The sequence below is a fragment of the Schistocerca americana genome, chromosome 1 (genome assembly GCF_021461395.2).
Source record: "Schistocerca americana isolate TAMUIC-IGC-003095 chromosome 1, iqSchAmer2.1, whole genome shotgun sequence".
Classification (NCBI taxonomy): domain Eukaryota; kingdom Metazoa; phylum Arthropoda; class Insecta; order Orthoptera; family Acrididae; genus Schistocerca; species Schistocerca americana.
The window spans coordinates 781,629,333-781,653,654 of NC_060119.1; the positions used below are offsets into that span (position 1 = coordinate 781,629,333).

Below are 24,322 nucleotides of genomic sequence, written 5' to 3' on the forward strand. Positions count from 1 at the left end.
TAATTCTGTCAGAGGCAGCAAAGGACTTGGAAGAGCAGTTAAATGGAATGGACAGTGTCTTGAAAGGAAGATATAAGATGAACATCAACAAAAGCAAAACAAGGATAATGGAATGTAGTCTAATTAAGTCGGGTGATGCTGAGGGAATTAGATTAGGAAATGAGACACTTAAAGTAGTAAAGGAGTTTCGCTATATGGGGAGCAAAATAACTGATGATGGTCGAAGTAGACAGAATATAAAATGTAGACTGGCAATGGCAAGGAAAGCGTTTCTGAAGAAGAGAAAATTGTTAACATCGAGTATAGATTTAAGTGTCAGGAAGTCGTTTCTGAAAGTATTTGTATGGAGTGTAGCCATGTATGGAAGTGAAACATGGACGATAAATAGTTTGGACAAGAAGAGAATAGAAGCTTTCGAAATGTGGTGCTACAGAAGAATGCTGAAGATTAGATGGGTAGATCACAAAACTAATGAGGAAGTATTGAATAGGATTGGGGAGAAGAGAAGTTTGTGGCACAACTTGACCAGAAGAAGGGATCGGTTGGTAGGACATGTTCTGAGGCATCAAGGGATCACCAATTTAGTATTGGAGGGCAGTGTGGAGGGTAAAAATCGTAGAGGGAGACCAAGAGATGAATACACTAAGCAGATTCAGAAGGATGTAGGTTGCAGTAGTTACTGGGAGATGAAAAAGCTTGCACAGGATAGAGTAGCACGGAGAGCTGCATCAAACCAGTCTCAGGACTGAAGACCACAACAACAACAACATGATGGATTTTCGAGCAACAGTACACACATCACTTCTGTAGCCTATTGGCTTGGACTGACAATTTTTCTTCACAGTGTCAAAATGCTAACTATAAAATTTAAATATATTTAAACAGTTCAGTTGACATGCTTAAAATTAATATATTCAAGTCAGTTACAAGTATTAACCTTGTAAGTCAATAGGCTATAGGCCACCACATTGTAGCATACTGGTAAAATTTTGCTCAAGCCACTACTGCCTAATGGTGGATATACATCTGAGACAGTGTGAGACATTTTGCCTATTAAACCCTTGGCCAATCTTGCTGAAAGTTCTAGACAAACACAGAGTGTGGAACTGCTTGTCATTGCGAGCTCCTATGTTAGGCGGGTGACAGATTGTCTCAGGCAGGCAGGTTGGGAAAGAAAGGCCAATGTCAACTCATTTTCTCACTCGGAAATCTTGCCCAAGATGTGGAGGCGGCTCTGCTGGCAGTGACCAAGCATGCTGGGTGCAACCATCTGTAAATTATGGCTCGTGTTGATGCATATGGTGCCTGCTGTCTGGGTTCAGACACCATCTTCAATTTCTACAGGCAGCTGGCTACTTTGGTGAAGACAGCTAATCTCGTCTGCGGCAGTGAAAGTATAACTATCGCTTTGCAGTGTCATTTCCACAACTGATTGTGGTCCACTGATTTGGAGCTGTGTGGAAGACTTAAAGCAGAGGCCCAGACGATTCTGTGACTGATTAACTTTTTATACCTGGGATTCACAGTCATGTAGAACGTTATAAAAGACATCATATTTATGCTAGTGACTGTAACACTTTCTTTATTTCACGAGTGCAATTACGGCCTTAGGCCATTCTCAAGTGCACTTGATAATGGCCTAAGGCCGAAATTGCAATCTTGAAATAAAGAAAGCGTTACAGCCACTGGTGTAAATATGATGTCTTTTATAAGATTTTGTGACTATTTTGGACGCAGATTTCTCAACCTCCTGTCTTCGGTAGAGACTTCTAGGAGCCAACTTAATAGGTCAGGTGTACACTACATGCAGGAAGCAGTTACTGGGACAGAGTATGTGTGGCATGCACGTGTCTGTTTTTTAGGATAGAGAAATCCCTCCACAGGCCTGATAAGACACCTTTTTATGCCATGCAGGATAGCATTCTCATAGCAGTTCAGAGAAAGAAATTTTAAATAAAGTATTAGTTAACAGTAGGAATGTGTATGGAAAGTTCCTGTAACTAGCCTCATTCATAAACAGTAACTTCACTGAAAACAGCTGTAAATAGGAATAAAAGAGTAAGGTAGGCAGATCTTTCTGCATAGTAAGAGAGACAAGAAACAGATTACAGAATACTTGAGTGGTCAGTGTGAAAATTTCATCTACAGTGCTAACAAGGCTGAGTTTCAATGAATAAAATTTAAGAGCATTGTACAATACACATTAGACAGATACATGCCAAGCAACGCTGTGAGGGCTGGAAAACACCCGTGTAGCTGTACAAAACTGCTACAGAAGCAAAGCAGACTTCACAGCAAATATAAACATAGTCGTAGCGTTACAGAAAAACAAAAGCTAAACAAAGCCAAAATTAGCATAAGAAGTCCTGTCTGTGAAGCGTCCAACAAATTCAAACGTAAAATTCTATCTACCGAACTTAGAGGAAATCCTAAGAAGCCATTGTCTTATTTTAAAACAGTAAATGGAACAAAGCCACCTGTCAAACACTCTTATGACCAAATGGCATTGAAGCAGAGGATGAGATAGAAATGGTCAAAATACTGAACCCCTTTTTCCAAAGCTGTTTCACAGATAAAGATAACACACAAATGACTAAGTGACAGATGTCAAAATAAAGTGACCATGGAATAGAAAAACAACTGAAATTGCTCAACAGAGGAAAGGCCTCTGGACCTGAAAGGATACCAGTTCAATTCCACACAGAGATGCGAAAGAGCTTGCCCCTCTTGTAGCAGCTGTGTACTGTAGATCTCTGGAGGACTAGTGTGTTTTTAATAATCAGAAAAAAGCACAGGAGGACTGAAGTGTTCCTAATGATCAGGAAAAAAGCCCAGGTCACTTTATTTTCAAGAAAGGTTGTTGAACAGGCATAAAAATGTAGGTTACATCTCTGATGTGAGTATATTACAGAATTTTAAGACATGTTTCATGGTCGTGTATTATAAGATTTATGGACATCAGAAACCTCCTCTGTTGGAATCAATGTGGGATCCAAAAATGATGATCGTGTGGAACCCAGCTCACACTATTTGTCCATGAGACCAAGAAAGCAGTAGATACTGGTGCCATGCTTGTTGACTTCCGTAAGGCATTCGATACTGTTCTTCAGCACTGCCTAATGAGCAACCTTTGAGCTTACAGATTATCAGATCAATTGTGTAACAGAACTGAAGTTTTCTCACAAATGGAACGTAGCATGTCATTCTGAATGGAGAGAACTCTTCAGACCTAAAAGAAACTTTGGGCCTACCCCAAGGGAGTCTATTGCAGCAAGACCTGCAGAGTATCAGTGCTTGGCAGAGGGAGTGGCAGTTGACCCTCCACATAAACAAATTGTATTTATTTCAGATACATAGACAAAAAGACACTTTATTGTATGATTACTTGTTTGCAGACCAATCACTGGAAGCACACAAAAAGACACTTTATTGTATGATTACTTGTTTGCAGACCAATCACTGGAAGCAATTAATTCCATAACATACATAGGAGTATGCATACAGATCAATTTAAAGTGGAACAACTGCATAAAACTAATCACAAGAAAGGCAGATGCCAGACAGATTCATTGAAAGAATCCTCGGAAAATGTTGTCCACCAGAAATGAAGGTAGCTTACAAAACTCATGCTCAGCCAATACTTCAGTATTGCCCATCAGTATGGGATACAAAGCAGATTTGGTAGAGCCTCCATTTCCACAGAAACCATCATTTCCATTACAAAAACTGTCTGCTGCCGCAGCAGTAGCAGCAGCCAGTCCCACACCCAACAGACTGAAGGTTATTGAAGCCTTCGCAGACAGAAGCTACCCTCCAGATCTTTTCCAGAAACAGATCACTTTGTGCCTTTTATCCACATAACCAGCTCTCCTTGCACACTAGATGACTGGCCACAAAGGAGTGCCTTCTTCTTCATTCCATATAACCTAGAACTGGCTTTCCACTAGGCTTAGGACTAACTCATTTCAAACTCTGAAATGAAGAATACCCTCCATACCACATTGACTGCTGTTCCACTGCTCACTCAGCCTGCACAATGTCCTTGTTTGTCCCTACGACTCTCTTCTCCCGACTCCTTTTGATCATGTTCCTGTCAATGTTTCAGGTGCAAGATCTTTCTTACACATCCACCCACCACTACCTATTCTAGCTCTGCCACTGAAATTTCCTATGCCATTAAAGACAGGACCACCTTTGACAACATCTACATCATCTACAAAATATACTGCAACCTCCGCACAGCATGAACAACAAGCAACATGGATATATGCTCAGTGATAAACTGTATCAAAGAGCAATGCAAAGCAAAGAGTAGAGAGGAATGCAATGTCATTTTCTTCAACTCCTGCTTCATAGCACATACCATTTGGTCCGTCCCTCTCTCCAGTTTTCATCTTGTTTCACTCTCTTGCTCCCTCACCTCCCCTGCACACCACCAGTTACTTTTTACTCCGGCCTAGCTCACCCATTTAGCCTTTCCTTAGTTCTTTCCTCTACTCTGGACTTCCACCTTCTGCTTTACTTAATTTTCCTGTGTGCATTCTTGTAGCCAACCATGTACCTTTCTGCTTAGGGAGCACACCAGCATGATCTTTCCTTATCCACTGCCATTTTGTTCTTTCCGTACAGTTCCTTCTGCATCAGCATCAAACATTATACTGTATTGTGGATTTTCTATAGATGGATCAGAATCTCATTCACTGTGAAGAGCATAGGTTTCTTGCAGAACTGATTTACATGAGAAGGTAGATGATGGGTCATTTATTGACAAATGGCAAAGAAATCAAAGCAGTAGTTGTCACTAACATGTTGGGAATTACCTTGCCACGCTCCCATGTTTTGTACTACAGGGAAGTTTGGTACATCGTGTATTCACCATATACTTACATAGGGAGACTGGAAATTTGGCAGATTTGGATGAAATTTTGCTCAGATTGTTCTTAATTGGGAAAACAGACATTTATTAGTTGGGTTTTGGTGTGGCACACTATAGTTTATTGAAAAATGACAGAAGTTTTTTGTCACTCAAGTCCTAATGACTATACAGGTTGGTAGTGCCCTCAAGTGGGCAAGTGATGAAGTCAGTGTACTCTGGATTTGTGGACTCGACTTTGCGTTCACATCCTTACTCAGAATAAATATTTTTTATAAAAAATCGGTATTTCATAATCATACATAGATTGCATATATATCTCGATTATATACATTTTCTTGAAATTGTGCAACACTAAAGCATTCTTTGAATATATTCTCTCTTAGGTGAAAAACTGTTTATTTGTCTTTAACAGTGCAAATGGTGTTACAGTTATACTATCTATGTGAAGGGGCTCCTCTGTTATAGGAATAGTGACATTTTATATAGTCACAAGGCAAGGCTTCGTGTTCATGTTTCATCAGTCAAGAAATTACAGTAATCGCTTGATGTCACTTTCCATTAATTTGAACAAGTGTGCCTATGAAGCACCAAAATGTCCCAAAACCCTCCACATTCAACAGACTAAAAATGCTTAATACCGCAAACTGTGAGTACATCATTTTCAGAAAAATCTCATTGAATTGGTGAATAATTTTGAAGATTTTTGATTTTGTGTATTGAAACAAGTTCAACAAAAATTTGAAAAATTCATAAAAATGAGAATGGTGTTCCTCCAGATTTTATCAAAATTTCTGAAATCATGGATGAACAGACAATTCATACGTATACTACTCGATGAACAGACAATTCATACGTATACTACTCCAGCACAATTGGAATCCGAATAAGAGAATGAAGATCTGACACATTCATAAACGACAAGTCTAGAGCATGGTCACCCATTTCCAGTATCAGGTTGGCTATCTAGAGGCTCCTCAGCACTACGGCCCATGAAGGGCCTTGGCCTGTATCTCAGTATCCTGCCACTCTATCTGGTCCATGGGTTTCTGTCTCTGTTCTCTGATACCCAGCTTTTTCATGTGTCTTTCAATTCCATCCACTCATCTCTTTCTGGGATGTCCTTTCCATCATCTGCCTCCAGCTTTGCCATTAAAAATCCTCTTACATGTTCTGTCTTCCTCCATACTGACCCCATGTCCTGCCCTCCACAGTCTTCTTATTTTAATGGTGATGACAGAGTCAGACTTTTCAAAAAGTTGTCCTAGTTCAGGCTTCGTACGGATGTGCCAACCTTCTTGCTCGTATATCTGGCCATACATCTTAGGCAAAACCTTTCTCTTCCAAATGCTAAGGAGTTTTTTCTCATTTGCAATCACATCCCACGCGTCGGCACCGTACATAACAACCAGTCATTTGTTTTGTAAATGAGGATTTCAGATTTTCATGATAGAAGCGAGCTCCTAAGCATGAGTAGTGCGGCAAAGTAGCATATGTTGCCACTGCTATTCTAGCTTGCGCCCCACTGCCGATGTCTAACGGGTTCCAGGGGCAACAAAAATTTGATTTTCAATATTTCATACTGTTATTGACCAAATTTAAGACTTTAGTATTCTGTCATAATCTATTTGTGTTACATTAAAGGTTTAACTCAACAAGTCAAATATTACAGTTAGAAACTGTGTGTATGACTAGAAGCAGTATAAGGTATAACTCATTGTGCACGAATATCCAGACCATATTCAACCAGAACTTTACGGTGAGAGTGCTTAATGACTTCCAAGAAACTTTATACATAATTTCAGACATTAACAAAAACTTTTTCATTGTGATGCCCCCCCACAAAATGGTGAATGGAAAAACGTTCATTGCTCCCTGTATTATTGCAGTTCGCACAGTAAAACAGTAGCATCAGGCATAGCATTTTAGTTTATCACTTCTTTACAACTAACTCTATTCACAACATACTTTTCAGACACTATCCACATATATCATTGAAAATACCTGCAAAAATATATCATATGGCATGTAGTTCTGGAAATGTGATGTTTTAAACATGGGAGTTTGATTCCTTAAAGAATCGGTGGGGGGTTTACTGGTGACTCAGAAGTAGAATAGGAAATTCTTGGATGCAAAAATGTATACTTTTGTGTGGACGACAACTATTGATAACAGTGTATCAGTGTTGGGGGAGGGGGGGGGGGGGGGGGGGGGAACAGATTTATTGAAACAAGAGACTGCACAGAGCATGGTAAAACGAGAACAACCACTCAGCATTGGCTTATGATAGTGAGCATACAATTACATTAAACAATCTCAGTTTCTTGCATAAACATGGAAACACCAGTGTCATGTTTCGAAATATGTTCCCTTCAAGAAAGTTGTATCATCCTAAAAAGATATTGAAGTTGCTCAGCACTATGTATGTCATATTATACTGTTAACTAAACTGCAGCATTGTGAAACACGGAAAATTGCAACAGGTTTCATCATTCCTTAGGTGGTGGGAAACAGGGTATTGCTTTCCACCATAACATAATAGAAAATGAACTTCCACGTAATTGGGCCACTAATTTGAGTTGTTCCTCAAGCTTCCATTCATAGACCATTTATATTGTATTATATATCATTGACTTAACCATTGTGTGTACCGGAAGGTATTGTATTTGCTGTTGACATAATCATCGTCAGATTAGTATCAGAAAATAAATATCGAAACAAATAAAGTATTAGAAGACATCAAATCCTAGGTCACAACTAATAGGCTTTACTGAAACTGCGGTAAAACAATACAGTCCTTTACTTCGATCACAACTTTAATGTTTTATGCATTTTCAAATAGATTTTTTTTAATAGATTGTCATCCATAGTAGTAAGTTATTGCAGATTTTGCACTTTGTTAGTTACTGAATTTACAATTATATTACTTACAGGGTCTTGTGGCTACTGCAGTGTGGGAGGTCAAGCTTTGCATTGACAGTCCACAGAAAGTGATAGCCGTCGTCGGTAAGAATCCTGGGGAGAGAGTTCACTCACAAGGTCGTGTCCTTGCTGATCGCAGTGTGCTGTACAAATACATCAATCCCAATCTTGTTGCTGTTGCTACACAGGGCTTTGATCCTGTGCAGAAGTGTGAGTTTCAATGAAATACATTTATTTGTAGCTAGGTCTGACTTAATGATTTAAGACTTATTTATATTCTTATTTCTTATAGATATACTGAACATCTACTTAGTAGATGCTGTATCAGGTGCAGTTGTTTTTTCTGCATCCCATAAAAGAGCGCGTGAACCAGTGTACGTAGTACATTCAGAGAACTGGGTACTTTACAGTTACTTCAGTGAAAAGTCTCGACGGACTGAGATTGTCACCCTTGAATTGTATGAAGGAAAGGTGCAAAGCAATACAACAGGTATTGTATTGAAACTTCATTATTATATTGCCATTTATGTTGTTCTAATTGTTATCCAGTTTTGTAAACTTTTTTTTCCCTCCATAATGGCATGGGGGTGTTCAGTCATGTATAGATAGTCAAAGTTCAAGGGTACTCAACCTATGAATGGGCTTCTGGCCTGACTGCAGGTAGAGAGCAGCCTTTTGTCTCCCTTGGCACTATGAAGAGGAGAGCGATGAGCCCATCACGCCAACTGCCTCTTACCCACAGAAAAGATCCCTGGCACCCAATTTCATAGTAGACAGAATGGAAATTGGTCCTACTGGAGGGATTGGAATCAATAAAAATTCACACTCCTTCGTGGGCTTGAACCCAGTACCTTCAGTGCCACAGTGTACCAATGTACCCCCTAGAGCACCACAGTCACGTCTACAAATAAGCTAAGCTAATAAATGAAGGAATTGTCGAATGTTTTGGGTCAGTCCACTTTTTTATTGTCTTGTAGTAAGTAATGACCTCGTTTCCACCAGGATGTTATTTTAAATGAGTATTTCATTCAGCATTACTAGCCTGTTTCGAATGTGTACTAATTCTCAAGTGCACCTACAAAATATAACAACACACCAGAATTGAATGAAAATAAAAATATGAAGTCTCTACAACTGGATTGAAGTACATTTTCTCAAGAACATATAGTGATTACTTACAATGAATGTGGATACATATCATTGTAAGTAGCATAAATCATGTGCCACATACAATTATATATGGCTTGGTCGTGAATAGACATGGTATAAAGTATAATCTGCATGCAGTAATAGTTGGTGCAAAAACAACAGCAATAATAGGAAATAGAAAAACCACATCTAAGCACAAACAACATGTAGGACAGACAAAGGATTAACTGTGTATGTACGACTGTTTGCAGATCTGACATAGGCATAAGTGTCAAGCGTATAACGTTAGTATAGGGGGAGGCATTACACTCTGGATGAACTTAAAATTTTTCAAATCCATCTTTGTGATTGCTAAAACTCCGTATTTATTCTAATGTACACATTTCATTTTACTCGTTTACAGTGTTGTAAATCTTGTTTTGAAATCGCACAGATTTACAATTTTGATTTGTTTCTAGATCAGAAAGCAGTTCATGTCAGAGGTAATTGAAGTGCGATTTTTTTTACTACTGCATTTTTGTCTGATGTGTGCTTGCATCTGAAAGTGTCATTTGAATGCACATGTTTCAAGTATTCTTTGCTTGGCCCTGATGTTTTGGCCTTGTTTCATTTTGGCTAATAGCACTACACATTTCCTAATGTGGAACATGACTAAATGTTGCACCATTGATGTTTATTTACATTATCTTAAATTGGGCCAAAATACAACAGTTACAGATTGTACATACAGTATGTGAGAACTTTAAACGTACAGTTAAAGGAGAACAAGGAAAAAAACTCAACTATCTGAATATAATTTATAAGAAAGCACATTCACAACCAAACCTTTGCCACAGCTCACAATAACAGACCCCACAACAATAAATGTGACTTCAAATGACCTAAAGGATCATAAAGAAGTTGCAGTTAGGCATTTGTTGAACAGACTCAGTAAAATCCCCCTTCCTCACAAACCCCAAATACCTTTGATATAGCCACTATAAAAAGATAGCATTAAAAATGGGGACAAAGAAACCCTATTAGATGAACTTCATACAAAAATGAAGTAGAAAAGAATTCAAGATTAAACAAACTGAACCACACCAGCATAAACATGTAGACACACTGAGAATACAGGAACACACTGATCATCCAGAACATTGTAACCATTGACCTACTATCAATATAAAGCCATCCAGACGATGGCAGCATCACCTGGCAGGGAATGACTGCTAGTCAGACACATGCACTGTGCGTGTAGTACCAGTAAACGTGCTGTCCGCATGTGGAATGGGGAAGGCACGATCTATCTGAGTTTGAACAAGAGCAAATTGTGATGGTCCGGAGGCTTGCTTGGCACGAGCATTTCTGAAATGGCACGGCTTATCACACATTCGAGGACTGCTGTGATGAGTGTCTTCTACACATGTCAAACCAAGATAAACCACATACAGATGACATGTGGGTGGGCAGCAATTCCTCATTAGGGTGTCAAATGTCATAGGCTGGGCAATTGAGTAAAATGGGACAGGCAGCAAACTGTGGTGGAATGAACATCAGACTTAAATGTTGGGCAGAGTACAAGTGTGTCTGAACACACAGTGCAGCAACACACATAACGATGGGCCTCTGCAACCAATGTCCCATGCATGTGCGAATGTTAACATCACAACATTGGCAACCATGACTGAAATGGGCATGTGACCATTGGCACTGGACATTGGCACTGTGGCAGAACATTGAATGGTCTGATGAATCCCAAAGCCTTCTTCATCTTGCTGAAGGGAGGGCATGAGTCCCTCGTCTTCCAGGGGAACAGGTCCTTGGCACCTGTAACCTGTACTGGTGGCAATCCCATTATGCTCTAGGGAACATACAAACGTGTGTGAGTTCCTAAGGGACCAAACTGCTGTGGTCATCGGTCCCAGGGAACACACACATGGGCATCCGTGGGTCTAATGGAGCTCATGCAAGGCACCGTCACAGCCAAGGTTGTGGTAGCTGACCACATACACCCCTTCATGACGATCATGTTTCCCATTGGCAGTGGCACTTTTCAGCAAGATAATGCACCTTCTCACAAGGCCAGAAGTGTGATGGAGTGGTTCGAGAAACACAGTGGTGAGTTCCAATTGATGTGCTGGCCCTGCAACTCACCAGATCTGAACCCGAAACTTCCTGGCAGATTAAAACTGTGTACCAGACCGAGACTCGAACTCAGGACCTTTGCCTTTTGTGGGCAAGTGCTCTACCGTCTGAGCTACCCAAGCACGACTCACGACCCATTCTCACAGCTTTAATTCCACCAGTATCTCATCTCCTACCTTCCAAACTTCACAAAGCTCTCCTGCAGACCTAGCAGAACTAGCTCTTCTGGATGAAAGGATAGTGCAGAGACATGGCTTAGCCACTGCCTGGGGTATGTTTCCAAAATGAAATTTTCACTCTGCAGCGGAGCTTGTGTTGATATGAAACTTCCTGGCAGATTAAAACTGTGTGCTGGACCGAGACTCAAACTCAGGATGTCTGCCTTATGCAGGCAAGTGCTCTACCACCTGTGAGGATGGGTCGTGAGTCATGCTTGGATAGCTCAGCTGGTAGAGCACTTGCCCGCATAAGGCAAACATCCTGAGTTTGAGTCTTGGTCTGGCACACAGTTTTAATATGCCAGGAAGTTTCATTTCAGCACACACTCCGCTGCAGAGTGAAAATTTCATTCCGATCTTAACCTGATCGAACACACCTGGGATGTGATTGAACGTGGCGTCATAGCTCATTGCCCCACTCCTTGGAATATGCATGAATTAGATGACGTGTGCATGCAGATGTGGTGCCAAGTTCCTACAGCAACCTACCAACACCTCATTGCTTTCCAGCCACGACACGTCGCCACTGTAATCCACGCCAAAGGTGGCTGATCAGCGTAGGTACTAAACAAAACTAGTTGTGAGGGCATAAATATTTAACTTCTTTTACATTTTAGAGTGATGGGCTACGACATTCAACTCAAATGCAGAATAGGTTATAAATCCAATAACCAGGTTATGATTATTTGCATAAAAATCATGAACGCAATACAGAAACACATTCATAAAACCAAAATCAAAACCAGACAGTCACCAACAATCTTGTATCTACCAGATCAGTTGCTGAGACTGATAAAGAATTTACTTTGATATGACTGGCAAAGCATTTGACACAAGGTATACAGACCACAACAGGGCGTGGAAACGCAGTACAAACCACTCAAAATTTGCAGGTCTCCTTGAACTGTAATATTGCAGACCAAGCACAATAGATAATCAATAGAAAGACACATTGTTTTGCATTTCATGAAGATTACCATATGTACCAAAGTACTATCACACAGTAAACAATTGCTTAACGGCCAAATAAATATTGAGAATGAAACACTATACAAAATCATTGAACACACAACTCCCATCCCTACCTCCTCAAACCCATTCTATCTAAATGATTAACTCCTACAGTACCTCTTCATACCATTTACGTAATTATATAAACACAAATAAAAATAATGTGTCTGAGATAAAGTATAAACAAATCTAGCAGATAAGTTGGCAACCCTACACATGCTAAGTACAAAGAAATACCTTTAGTCAGATTACTATACGAGGTGCATTCAAGTTCTAAGGCCTCCAATTTTTTTTCTCCGGACTGGAAAGAGATAGAAACATGCGCATTGTTTTAAAATGAGGCCGCGTTCATTGTCAATACGTCCCGGAGATGGCAGCACTGTACGGCAGATGGAATTTTACCGCCAGTGGCGAGAATGAGAACTGTTTTAAATACTTAAAATGGCTACGTTTTCCATACTTAAACAGCGTGCAATCATTCATTTTCTGAATTTGCGTGGTGTGAAACCAACTGAAATTCATCGACGGTTGAAGGAGACATGTGGTGATGGAGTTATGGATGTGTCGAAAGTGAGTTCGTGGGTGCGACAGTTTAATGAAGGCAGAACATCGTGTGACAACAAACCGAAACAACCTCGGGCTCGCACAAGCCGGTCTGACGACATGATCGAGAAAGTGGAGAGAATTGTTTTGGGGGATCGCCAAATGACTGTTGAACAGATCGCCTCCAGAGTTGACATTTCTGTGGGTTCTGTGCACACAATCCTGCATGACGACCTGAAAATGCGAAAAGTGTCATCCAGGTGGGTGCCACGAATGCTGACGGACGACCACATGGCTGCCTGTGTGGCATGTTGCCAAGCAATGTTGACGCGCAACGACAGCATGAATGGGACTTTCTTTTCGTCGGTTGTGACAATGGATGAGATGTGGATGCCATTTTTCAATCCAGAAACAAAGTGCCAGTCAGCTCAATGAAAGCACACAGATTCACCGCCAGTGCTGAAAAAATGATGGTGTCCATGTTCTGGGACAGCGAGGGCGTAATCCTTACCCACTGCGTTCCAAAGGGCACTACGGTAACAGGTGCATCCTACGAAAATGTTTTGAAGAACAAATTCCTTCCTGCACTGCAACAAAACCGTCTGGGAAGGGCTGCGCGTGTGCTGTTTCACCAAGACAACGCACCCGCACATCGAGCTAACGTTACGCAACAGTTTCTTCATGATAACAACTTTGAAGTGATTCCTCATGCTCCCTACTCACCTGACCTGGCTCCTAGTGACTTTTGGCTTTTTCCAACAATGAAAGACACTCTCCATGGCCTGACATTGACCAGCCGTGCTGCTATTGCCTCAGCGATTTTCCAGTGGTCAAAACAGACTCCTAAAGAAGCCTTCGCCGCTGCCATGGAATCATGGCGTCAGCATTGTGAAAAATGTGTACGTCTGCAGGGCGATTACGTTGAGAAGTAATGCCAGTTTCATCAATTTCGGGTCAGTAGGTAATTAGAAAAAATAATTGGAGGCCTTAGAACTTGAATGCACCTCGAACATTAGTGATGCAATGTTTTATGTCAGGAATATGTAGTGATACAAGCCAGAGTGAAACTAGACCAAAATAACCACTGAAGTGCATTTGTAGATGTAAGCATAAATCAAACAAAAGTGCAGTAAGTAAAATAGTCGCACTTCATTCGCTTTTGGAAAGGAAAAAGAGAGAGAGATTGTAAATGTGGTTGATTCCAGACCACTGGCAATGTTTTAAAATGAATAAATGATATTTGTGTGGTAAAGTAAATGCACTTTTTAGTGCCTGTAGTCACAAAGGCAGGTTTGTAAAACCTCTGTATGATTGTTGTCTATTTCCATTCCATTTGTTATTAATTTGCCACTTTTCAGTTTGTTACACAGCTTTGTATAATTAGTGAAAATCTGATAAAAAGACTTGCTGTGTTAAGTATACATTGAGTGACAAAAGTCACGGAATATGTCCTAATATTGTGCGTACCTGCTTTTATCCAGTGTAGTGCAGCAACCTGATATGAATTGGACTCAAAAATCATTGGAAGTCCGCTGCAGAAATATTGAGCCACACTGCCTTTATAGCCATGCGTAAATGCTAAAATGTTGCTGGTGCAGGATGTTGTGCACAGAATGACTTCTGTTATGTCCGATAAATGTTCGGTGGGGTTCGTGTTAGGCCATCTTGGAGGCCACATTATTTTCTCAATTGCTCAGAACGTTCTTCAAACCAGTCACAAACAATTGTGGCCCGTGACAATTCCATCACTGTTTGAGAACAAGAAATCCATGATTGGCTGCAAGTGGTCTCCAAGCAGCCTTGTTGACAACTTGGATCCATGGCTTTGTGGGATCTGTGCCACACTCAAACCTAACCATCAGCTCTTACCAACTGAAATTGGGACTCATTGAACCAGGCCGTAGTTTTCCGTTCATCTAAAGTCCAACCGATATTGTGCGTGCCTGCTTTTATCAAGTGTAGTGCAGCAACCTGATATGAATTGGACTCAAAAATCATTGGAAGTCCGCTGCAGAAATATTGAGCCACACTACCAACGAGCCAAAGAGGGGTGCTGCAGATGATGATGATGCACTGTTAGCGAAAGCACTCACATTGTTCATCTGCTGTCATAGCCCATTAATGCCAAATTTCACTACACAGCCTAGCTTACAGTTTGATTTTTGTCATATTATGCATCATTATCAGAAAATTTGTTCCTTCTTAAGTTACAAGAACAAAATGATTTCATTTTTATTGTGACAGTAGATTCTGTTGGCATAGACACTATCAACTAATTTGTTAGTCACATATTTAATGATGAGTGGAAACTGTTTCAAATTGATTTGTTGTTATGTGTTTATTTAGAGGATTTAAAAAGTGCTAATCATAATTTTCAGCATTCTCATCTCTGTCTGCTCCAATTCAACCAATTGTGGACAGGCAAGCATATATTTTACCGGGTAATATTGAAGCACTGAAAGAGACAATAACTGAAAAAGGCATCACCAGCAAACATATTCTAGGTTAGTCATTTTATTTTATATGTGTAAACCTAATTTACTCAACAAATAAAGGAAGCTCCTGTATTGTGTATAAAATTTACTCACTGAAAGTTATTTCACTCAGTTGCTTTAGCTACTGGTGGAATTCTGGAACTGCCATGGTTGTTTGTTGATCCTCGCCGACCTGTCACTGTTACTTCAGAAATGAGGGAAGAAGGCGTCATTCCATATATGCCCGAACTACCTATTCCACCAGATGCTATCATCAATTATAATCAAACACTCCAAAGAATAAGGGGCATCCACACTGCTCCAAGTGGCCTTGAATCAACTTGCCTTATATTAGCATATGGGCTAGGTATGCACTAATTAGCAAATTACACTTGAACAAAGTATAAATATGTTAAATAATGAAATCTTTTGATAGTAAATGTAGCTGGTATTTTTTGTTTATGAAATTATTTTATTATTTCAGATTTGTTTTACACTCGTGTTGCTCCTTCGAAAACATTTGATCTTCTGAAGGAAGATTTTGATCATTTACTTATCACTGCAGTTCTATTAGGGCTGGCTGTAGCGTCATATGTGACAAAGAAGCTGGCATCAAGAAAGGCTCTGAAGCTGGCGTGGAAATAATAATTAAAAACACAATGAACTGGTGTTTCAGTAAACTGTTTAACTGTAATGAACTGAATTAATTGATTACCTCCATACAAATGACATACAAATATGGACTTAATGTTGTTGTGCAACTTCTGTGATTTCATTGATCAACATCTCAGTATTTCTTCATAAGATTACTTACTGTACTTCACTGTTATCAATGGTGTACATAATGTAAGATATTTATATTGAATATTTTAATTTATTCAAGTTGTGGAATTAATGTGCATCAGCCATCACATGTTTGTGTACACAACTGTAGCTACACCTTGTTTTGTTATGTTTGTGAATATATGTTTTTTTATGTGGTATGTGTTGTCTTTATTTTTTCTGTTCATCACATTGTGCCACTTCAGAAGTTGAAAACAAAATATTTACCAAGATTCTGCATTCAGTGTGTAAAATAATGTGGTTATGATGCAGGCAGGATTGACTTCTACAATTTCTGACTCCATTATACAGACTGAAGTGTACATATCTTGTCAATTAAATTTCTTATGTAATGCATCTGCTTTTTAGTAAATATCCCCCCCATTTCTCTCTCTCTCTCTCTCTCTCTCTCTCTCTCTCTCTCTCTCTCTCTCTCTCTCGACCCCCTCCCTCTCCCCCCCTCTCTCCCTCTACCCCCCCCCTCTCTCCCTCTCCTCTCTTTGTGTGTGTGTGTGTGTGTGTGTGTGTGTGTGTGTGTGTGTGTGTATGTGTGTGCGCGCGCACGCGTTCCATTTAAAGTCAAAAGTTTGATCAACATGTGGTTCACTGTAATATAATTTTAATCAAAGATGTGAAGAAATTGAAAATTAGGAATTACATCTTTATTTTCTATTCACATTGTATTGGTGTTTGAATTTCAAAATGTGATTTATGCCTGGACAAGGGCAGTGAGAATGATATACATTAAATATTTGTGGCATATGGAAATGAGTTGTATGAAATGTTTCTACAAAAGATCAGACCTTAATGTAGAGAATTTTTAACAATTAGATGCTGAGCTATAAGTGGTGTTACAACAGTGCCACATAAATTTTCTGACATTATTAAAACATTTTTTATTTCTCTTTGCATTTGCTGCCTTTAACAATTCCATTGAACACAACAGTTATCATTGTACTACAGCTACAGTGGATTTCTGTGAAGTATTAACACCCAACTGTCAACCAAAATGGCATTACTCTGTGGTAAGGAGCAAAGAGCGTGTGACAACAGTTGCGGTGTGGTACTTAGTAAAATGTTCCACAAATCTCCCACCCAGGGCACAATATGTATATCTGGCTGGCAAGTACTTCAGCTGATATTACTAATATAAACCAAGATACGCCATTCAGTTTTTCCATTGCCACAGTGTGATAGTAAAGTAGTTTTCCTGTGACTTCTGTTTCAATAATGATCAAGTTTACAGCTGACCATTTTCCATGAATAAGCTACACTGTGTTGCTGTGTCTGGCAAAGTAGCACAAGGGCTAAGGACTACCACCGTGGATATATATATATATATATATATATATATATATATATATATATATATATATATATGAATATATATATATATATATATATGAATATATATATATATATATATATATATGAATATATATATATATATATATATATATGAATATATATGAATATATATATATATATATATATGAATATAATAGAGGGAAACATTCCACGTGGGAAAAATATATCTAAAAAGAAAGATGATGAAACTTACCAAACAAAAGCGCTGGCAGGTCGATAGACACACAAACAAACACAAACACACACACAAAATTCTAGCTTTCGCAACCAATGGTTGCCTCGTCAGGAAAGAGGGAAGGAGAAGGAAAGACAAAAGGATATGGGTTTTAAGGGAGAGGGTAAGGAGTCATTCCAATCCCGGGAGCGGAAAGACTTACCTTAGGGGGAAAAAAGGACAGGTATACACTCGCACACACACACATATCCATCCACACATACACAGACACAAGCAGACATTTGTAAAGGCAAAGAGTTTGGGCAGAGATGTCAGTCGGGGTAGATGTACAGAGGCAAAGATGAAGTTGAAAGACAGGTGAGGTATGAGCGGCGGCAAATTGAAATTAGAAATTAGCGGAGATTGAGGCCTGGCGGATAGCGAGAAGAAAGGATATGCTGAAGGGCAAGTTCCCATCTCCGGAGTTCTGACAGGTTGGTGTTAGTGGGAAGTATCCAGATAACCCGGACGGTGTAACACTGTGCCAAGATGTGCTGGCCGTGCACCAAGGCATGTTTAGCCACAGGGTGATCCTCATTACCAACAAACACTGTCTGCCTGTGTCCATTCATGCGAATGGACAGTTTGTTGCTGGTCATTCCCACATAGAACGCTTCACAGTGTAGGCAGGTCAGTTGGTAAATCACGTGGGTGCTTTCACACGTGGCTCTGCCTTTGATCGTGTACACCTTCCGGGTTACAGGACTGGAATAGGTGGTGGTGGGAGGGTGCATGGGACAGGTTTTACACCGGGGGCGGTTACAGGGGTAGGAGCCAGAGGGTAGGGAAGGTGGTTTGGGGATTTCATAGGGATGAACTAAGAGGTTGCGAAGGTTAGGTGGACGGCGGAAAGACACTCTTGGTGGAGTGGGGAGGATTTCATGAAGGATGGATCTCATTTCAGGGCAGGATTTGAGGAAGTCGTATCCCTGCTGGAGAGCCACATTCAGAATCTGATCCAGTCCCGGAAAGTATCCCGTCACAAGTGGGGCACTTTTGGGGTTCTTCTGTGGAAGGTTCCGGGTTTGAGGAGATGAGGATGTGGCTCTGGTTATTTGCTTCTGTACCAGGTCGGGAGGGTAGTTACGGGATGCAAAAGCTGTTTTCAGGTTGTTGGTGTAATGGTTCAAGGATTCCGGACTGGAGCAGATTCGTTTGCCACGAAGACCAAGGCTGTAGGGAAGGGACCGTTTGATGTGGAATGGGTGGCAGCTGTCATAATGGAGGTACTGTTGCTTGTTGGTGGGTTTAATGTGGACGGACGTGTGAAGCTGGCCATTGGACAGGTGGAGGTCAACGTCAAGGAAAGTGGCATGGGATTTGGAGTAGGACCAGGTGAATCTGATGGAACCAAAGGAGTTAAGGTTGGAGAGGAAATTCTGGAGTTCTTCTTCACTGTGAGTCCAGATCACGAAAATGTCATCAATAAATCTGTACCAAACTTCGGGTTGGCAGGCCTGGGTAACCAGGAAGGCTTCCTCTAAGCGACCCATGAATAGGTTGGCATACGAGGGGGCCATCCTGGTACCCATGGCTGTTCCCTTTAATTGTTGGTATGTCTGGCCTTCAAAAGTGAAGAAGTTGTGGGTCAGGATGAAGCTGGCTAAGGTAATGAGGAAAGAGGTTTTAGGTAGGGCGGCAGGTGATCGGCGTGAAAGGAAGTGCTCCATCGCAGCGAGGCCCTGGACATGCGGAATATTTGTGTATAAGGAAGTGGCATCAATGGTTACAAGGATGGTTTCCGGGGGTAACAGACTGGGTAGGGATTCCAGGCGTTTGAGAAAGTGGTTGGTGTCTTTGATGAAGGATGGGAGACTGCATGTAATGGGTTGAAGGTGTTGATCTACGTAGGCAGAGATGCGTTCGGTGGGGGCTTGGTAACCAGCTACAATGGGACGGCCGGGATGATTGGGTTTGTGAGTTTTGGGAAGAAGGTAGAAGGTAGGGGTGCGGGGTGTTGGTGGGGTCAGGAGGTTGATGGAGTCGGGTGAAAGGTTTTGTAGGGGGCCTAAGGTTCTGAGGATTCCTTGAAGCTCCGCCTGGACATCAGGAATGGGATTGCCTTGGCAAACTTTGTAAGTAGTGTTGTCTGAAAGCTGACGCAGTCCCTCAGCCACATACTCCCGACGATCAAGTACCACAGTTGTGGAACCCTTGTCCGCCGGAAGAATGACGATGGATCGGTCAGCCTTCAGATCACGGATAGCCTGGGCTTCAGCAGTGGTGATGTTGGGAGTAGGATTAAGGTTTTTTAAGAAGGATTGAGAGGCAAGGCTGGAAGTCAGAAATTCCTGGAAGGTTAGGAGAGGGTGATTTTGAGGAAGAGGAGGTGGGTCCCGCTGTGACGGAGGACGGAACTGTTCCAGGCATGGTTCAATTTGGATAGTGTCTTGGGGAATTGGATCATTAGGAGTAGGATTAGGATCATTTTTCTTCGTGGCAAAGTGATATTTCCAGCAGAGAGTACGGGTGTAGGACAGTAAATCTTTGACGAGGGCTGTTTGGTTAAATCTGGGAGTGGGGCTGAAGGTGAGGCCTTTGGATAGGACAGAGGTTTCGGATTGGGAGAGAGGTTTGGAGGAAAGGTTAACTACTGAATTGGGGTGTTGTGGTTCCAGATTGCGTTGATTGGAATTTTGAGGTTTTGGAGGGAGTGGAGCTGGAAGTGGGAGATTGAGTAGATGGGAGAGACTGGGTTTGTGTGCAATGAGAGGAGGTTGAGGTTTGCTGGAAAGGTTGTGAAGGGTGAGTGAGTTGCCTTTCCGGAGGTGGGAAACCAGGAGATTGGATAGTTTTTTAAGGTGGAGGGTGGCATGCTGTTCTAATTTGCGGTTGGCCTGTAGGAGGATGGTACAGAGGCAAAGATGAAGTTGAAAGACAGGTGAGGTATGAGCGGCGGCAAATTGAAATTAGAAATTAGCGGAGATTGAGGCCTGGCGGATAGCGAGAAGAAAGGATATGCTGAAGGGGTACAGAGGCAAAGATGAAGTTGAAAGACAGGTGAGGTATGAGCGGCGGCAAATTGAAATTAGAAATTAGCGGAGATTGAGGCCTGGCGGATAGCGAGAAGAAAGGATATGCTGACAAATGTCTGCTTGTGTCTGTGTATGTGTGGATGGATATGTGTGTGTGTGCGAGTGTATACCTGTCCTTTTTTCCCCCTAAGGTAAGTCTTTCCGCTCCCGGGATTGGAATGACTCCTTACCCTCTCCCTTAAAACCCATATCCTTTTGTCTTTCCTTCTCCTTCCCTCTTTCCTGACGAGGCAACCATTGGTTGCGAAAGCTAGAATTTTGTGTGTGTGTTTGTGTTTGTTTGTGTGTCTATCGACCTGCCAGCGCTTTTGTTTGGTAAGTTTCATCATCTTTCTTTTTAGACATATTTTTCCCACGTGGAATGTTTCCCTCTATTATATATATATATATATATATATATATATATATATATATATATATATATATAAAAACAAAGATAATGTGACTTACCAAATGAAAGTGCTGGCAGGTCGACAGACACACAAACAAACACAAACATACACACAAAATTCAAGCTTTCGCAACAAACTGTTGCCTCATCAGGAAAGAGGGAAGGAGAGGGAAAGACGAAAGGAAGTGGGTTTTAAGGGAGAGGGTAAGGAGTCATTCCAATCCCGGGAGCGGAAAGACTTACCTTAGGGGGAAAAAGGAATCCCTGAAGCATTACACCAACAACCTGACAACAGCTTTCGCATCCCGCAACTACCCTCCCGACCTGGTACAGAAGCAAATAACCAGAGCAACTTCCTCATCCTCTCAAACCCAGAACCTCCCACAGAAGAACCACAAAAGTGCCCCACTTGTGACAGGATACTTTCCGGGACTGGATCAGATTCTGAATAAGGCTCTCCAGCAGGGATACGACTTCCTAAAATCCTGCCCAGAAATGAGATCCATCCTTCATGAAATCCTCCCCACTCCACCAAGAGTGTCTTTCCGCCGTCCACCTAACCTTCGTAACCTCTTAGTTCATCCCTATGAAATCCCCAAACCACCTTCCCTACCCTCTGGCTCCTACCCTTGTAACCGCCCCCGGTGTAAAACCTGTCCCATGCACCCTCCCACCACCACCTACTCCAGTCCTGTAACCCGGAAGGTGTACACGATCAAAGGCAGAGCCACGTGTGAAAGCACCCACGTGATCTACCAACTGACCTGCCTACACTGTGACGCATTCTATGTGGGAATGACCAGCAACAAACTGTCCATTCGCATGAATGGACACAGGCAGACAGTGTTTGTTGGTAATGAGGATCACCCTGTGGCTAAACATGCCTTGGTGCACGGCCAGCACATCTTGGCACAGTGTTACACCGTCCGGGTTATCTGGATACTTCCCAATAACACCAACCTATCTGAACTCCGGAGATGGGAACTTGCTCTTCAATATATCCTCTCTTCCCGTTATCCACCAGGCCTCAATCTCCGCTAATTTCAAGTTGCCGCCACTCATACCTCACCTGTCACTCAACAACATCTTTGCCTCTGCACTTCTGCCTCGACTGACATCTCTGCCCAAACTCTTTGTCTTTAAATATGTCTGCTTGTGTCTGTATATGTGTGGATGGATATGTGTGTGTGTGCGAGTGTATACCCGTCCTTTTTTCCCCCTAAGGTAAGTCTTTCCGCTCCCGGGATTGGAATGACTCCTTACCCTCTCCCTTAAAACCCACTTCCTTTCGTCTTTCCCTCTCCTTCCCTCTTTCCTGATGAGGCAACAGGTCTTTAAATATGTCTGCTTGTGTCTGTATATGTGTGGATGGATATGTGTGTGTGTGCGAGTGTATACCCGTCCTTTTTTCCCCCTAAGGTAAGTCTTTCCGCTCCCGGGATTGGAATGACTCCTTACCCTCTCCCTTAAAACCCACTTCCTTTCGTCTTTCCCTCTCCTTCCCTCTTTCCTGATGAGGCAACAGTTTGTTGCGAAAGCTTGAATTTTGTGTGTATGTTTGTGTTTGTTTGTGTGTCTGTCGACCTGCCAGCACTTTCATTTGGTAAGTCACATCATCTTTGTTTTTAGATATACATTTCCTACGTGGAATGTTTCCCTCTATTATAACCATATCATTAATTTGAACCCAACAATTACGTTTGTTATTGTCGCTGTTGCATCTCGAAATCTGTCCTGTCGTCTTATTTTCTCTTTATTTTCTCTTTCTGCGTTTACCAGTAGTCTCACTTTCTATTCACCTTCCCTTTTTACCGTAATACAAATTTATCCCGCCTATATATACTCTATAATACGTAACCCACTTCCAAACCATAACCAAAAAATTTTTATTTTGCGCTTTCAACAATACCGCTAACCGTTTCTAGTTCAATAACAGCTGCCTTCACGTATTAAACAACCATTTCGGCTAGTTTTAATAACTTTTACTTTATTTCCGCTTCCGTTTTTCGTACATCACTGATCATTTTTAGCCACTCTCCACAGGTTTTAACGTCATTATTTACAATTGTTAGCCCCATTTTCGTAATCTTTCACCACAACACCACGCCTTTTAATACATTTACACGTTTTTTCGAAATTTTCCCGAATTTCTCCGTCCTTTAACGTGTTTTAGCGGCATCACAACCACCTAACCTTCATGCACATCGCTGTCTACCAACCCAAGTTCACGACAGGATCAACTTAACCAACACTTTTTCGCATTTTTTCATACCAGATCTCCAGTTATTTTCTAGTTCACCCTTATCTCTCCCCATATATTTTTATCTTTCATTTTCATTTCAACCTCATCTTACACTTTCCACCTTCTAATACCATGTCACCCTCACAACACCCCCACAACGCCCCCATTAAGTTTTATTTACATTCCCTCCGCAAACATGCCTTCACCCTAGCCAGATTACGCTCGCATATTTTATTTTCTCAGGCTTGTCTGACATTTGGCATAACCCCCAAAGGCCTCACACTTAAAGTTCCCATCTCTGGCTGCAACCCTTCTTTCCATCAGTCCCTATACCAGTTCCAAACTGAACAATCCACTGCCCTCACCCACCTAATCCTTCACCTACACATCAACTCAGCCAATGAACACACCCGTCAACTCCTATCCTTAATAAAAGTCCTCAATCTTTCCTCTCCCACATCCACACCGGCTATTCAGAGCATCCTCCTACAGGCCAACCGCAAATTAGAGCAGCATGCCACCCTTCACCTCAAAAAACTATCCAATCTCCTGGTTTCCCACCTCCGGAAAGGCAACTCACTCACCCTTCACAACCTTTCCAGCAAACCTCAACCACCTCTCATTGCACACAAACCCAGTCTCTCCCATCTACTCAGTCTCCCACTTCCAGCTCCACTCCCTCCAAAACCTCAAAATTCCAAGCAACACAATCTGGCACCACAACACCCTAATTCAGTAGTTAACCTTTCCTCCAAACCTCTCTCCCAATCTGAAACCTCTGTCCTATCCAAAGGCCTCACCTTCAGCCCCACTCCCAGATTCAACCAAACAGCCCTCGTCAAAGATTTACTGTCCTACACTCGTACTCTCTGCTGGAAGTATCACTTTGCCACGAAGAAAAATGATCCTAATCCTACCCCTAATGATCCAACT

The 24,322-nt window shown here is 41.5% G+C and overlaps 1 protein-coding gene across 2 annotated transcripts in view; it reads left to right on the plus strand.

Moving 5' to 3' along the window:
* The window catches only part of LOC124612282 (ER membrane protein complex subunit 1), a 141,323-nt gene extending 124,829 nt beyond the window's left edge, over window positions 1-16,494 (plus strand). For both annotated transcript variants that reach the window (XM_047140391.1, XM_047140399.1), the window contains 5 exons: window positions 7,807-8,005; window positions 8,088-8,285; window positions 15,222-15,347; window positions 15,451-15,684; window positions 15,802-16,494. In XM_047140391.1, coding sequence (XP_046996347.1) covers window positions 7,807-8,005; window positions 8,088-8,285; window positions 15,222-15,347; window positions 15,451-15,684; window positions 15,802-15,962 — 918 coding nt within the window. In that variant the 3' untranslated portion in view covers window positions 15,963-16,494. The remainder of the gene's footprint in view (window positions 1-7,806; window positions 8,006-8,087; window positions 8,286-15,221; window positions 15,348-15,450; window positions 15,685-15,801) is intronic.
* The last annotated feature ends 7,828 nt before the right edge of the window (window positions 16,495-24,322 follow it).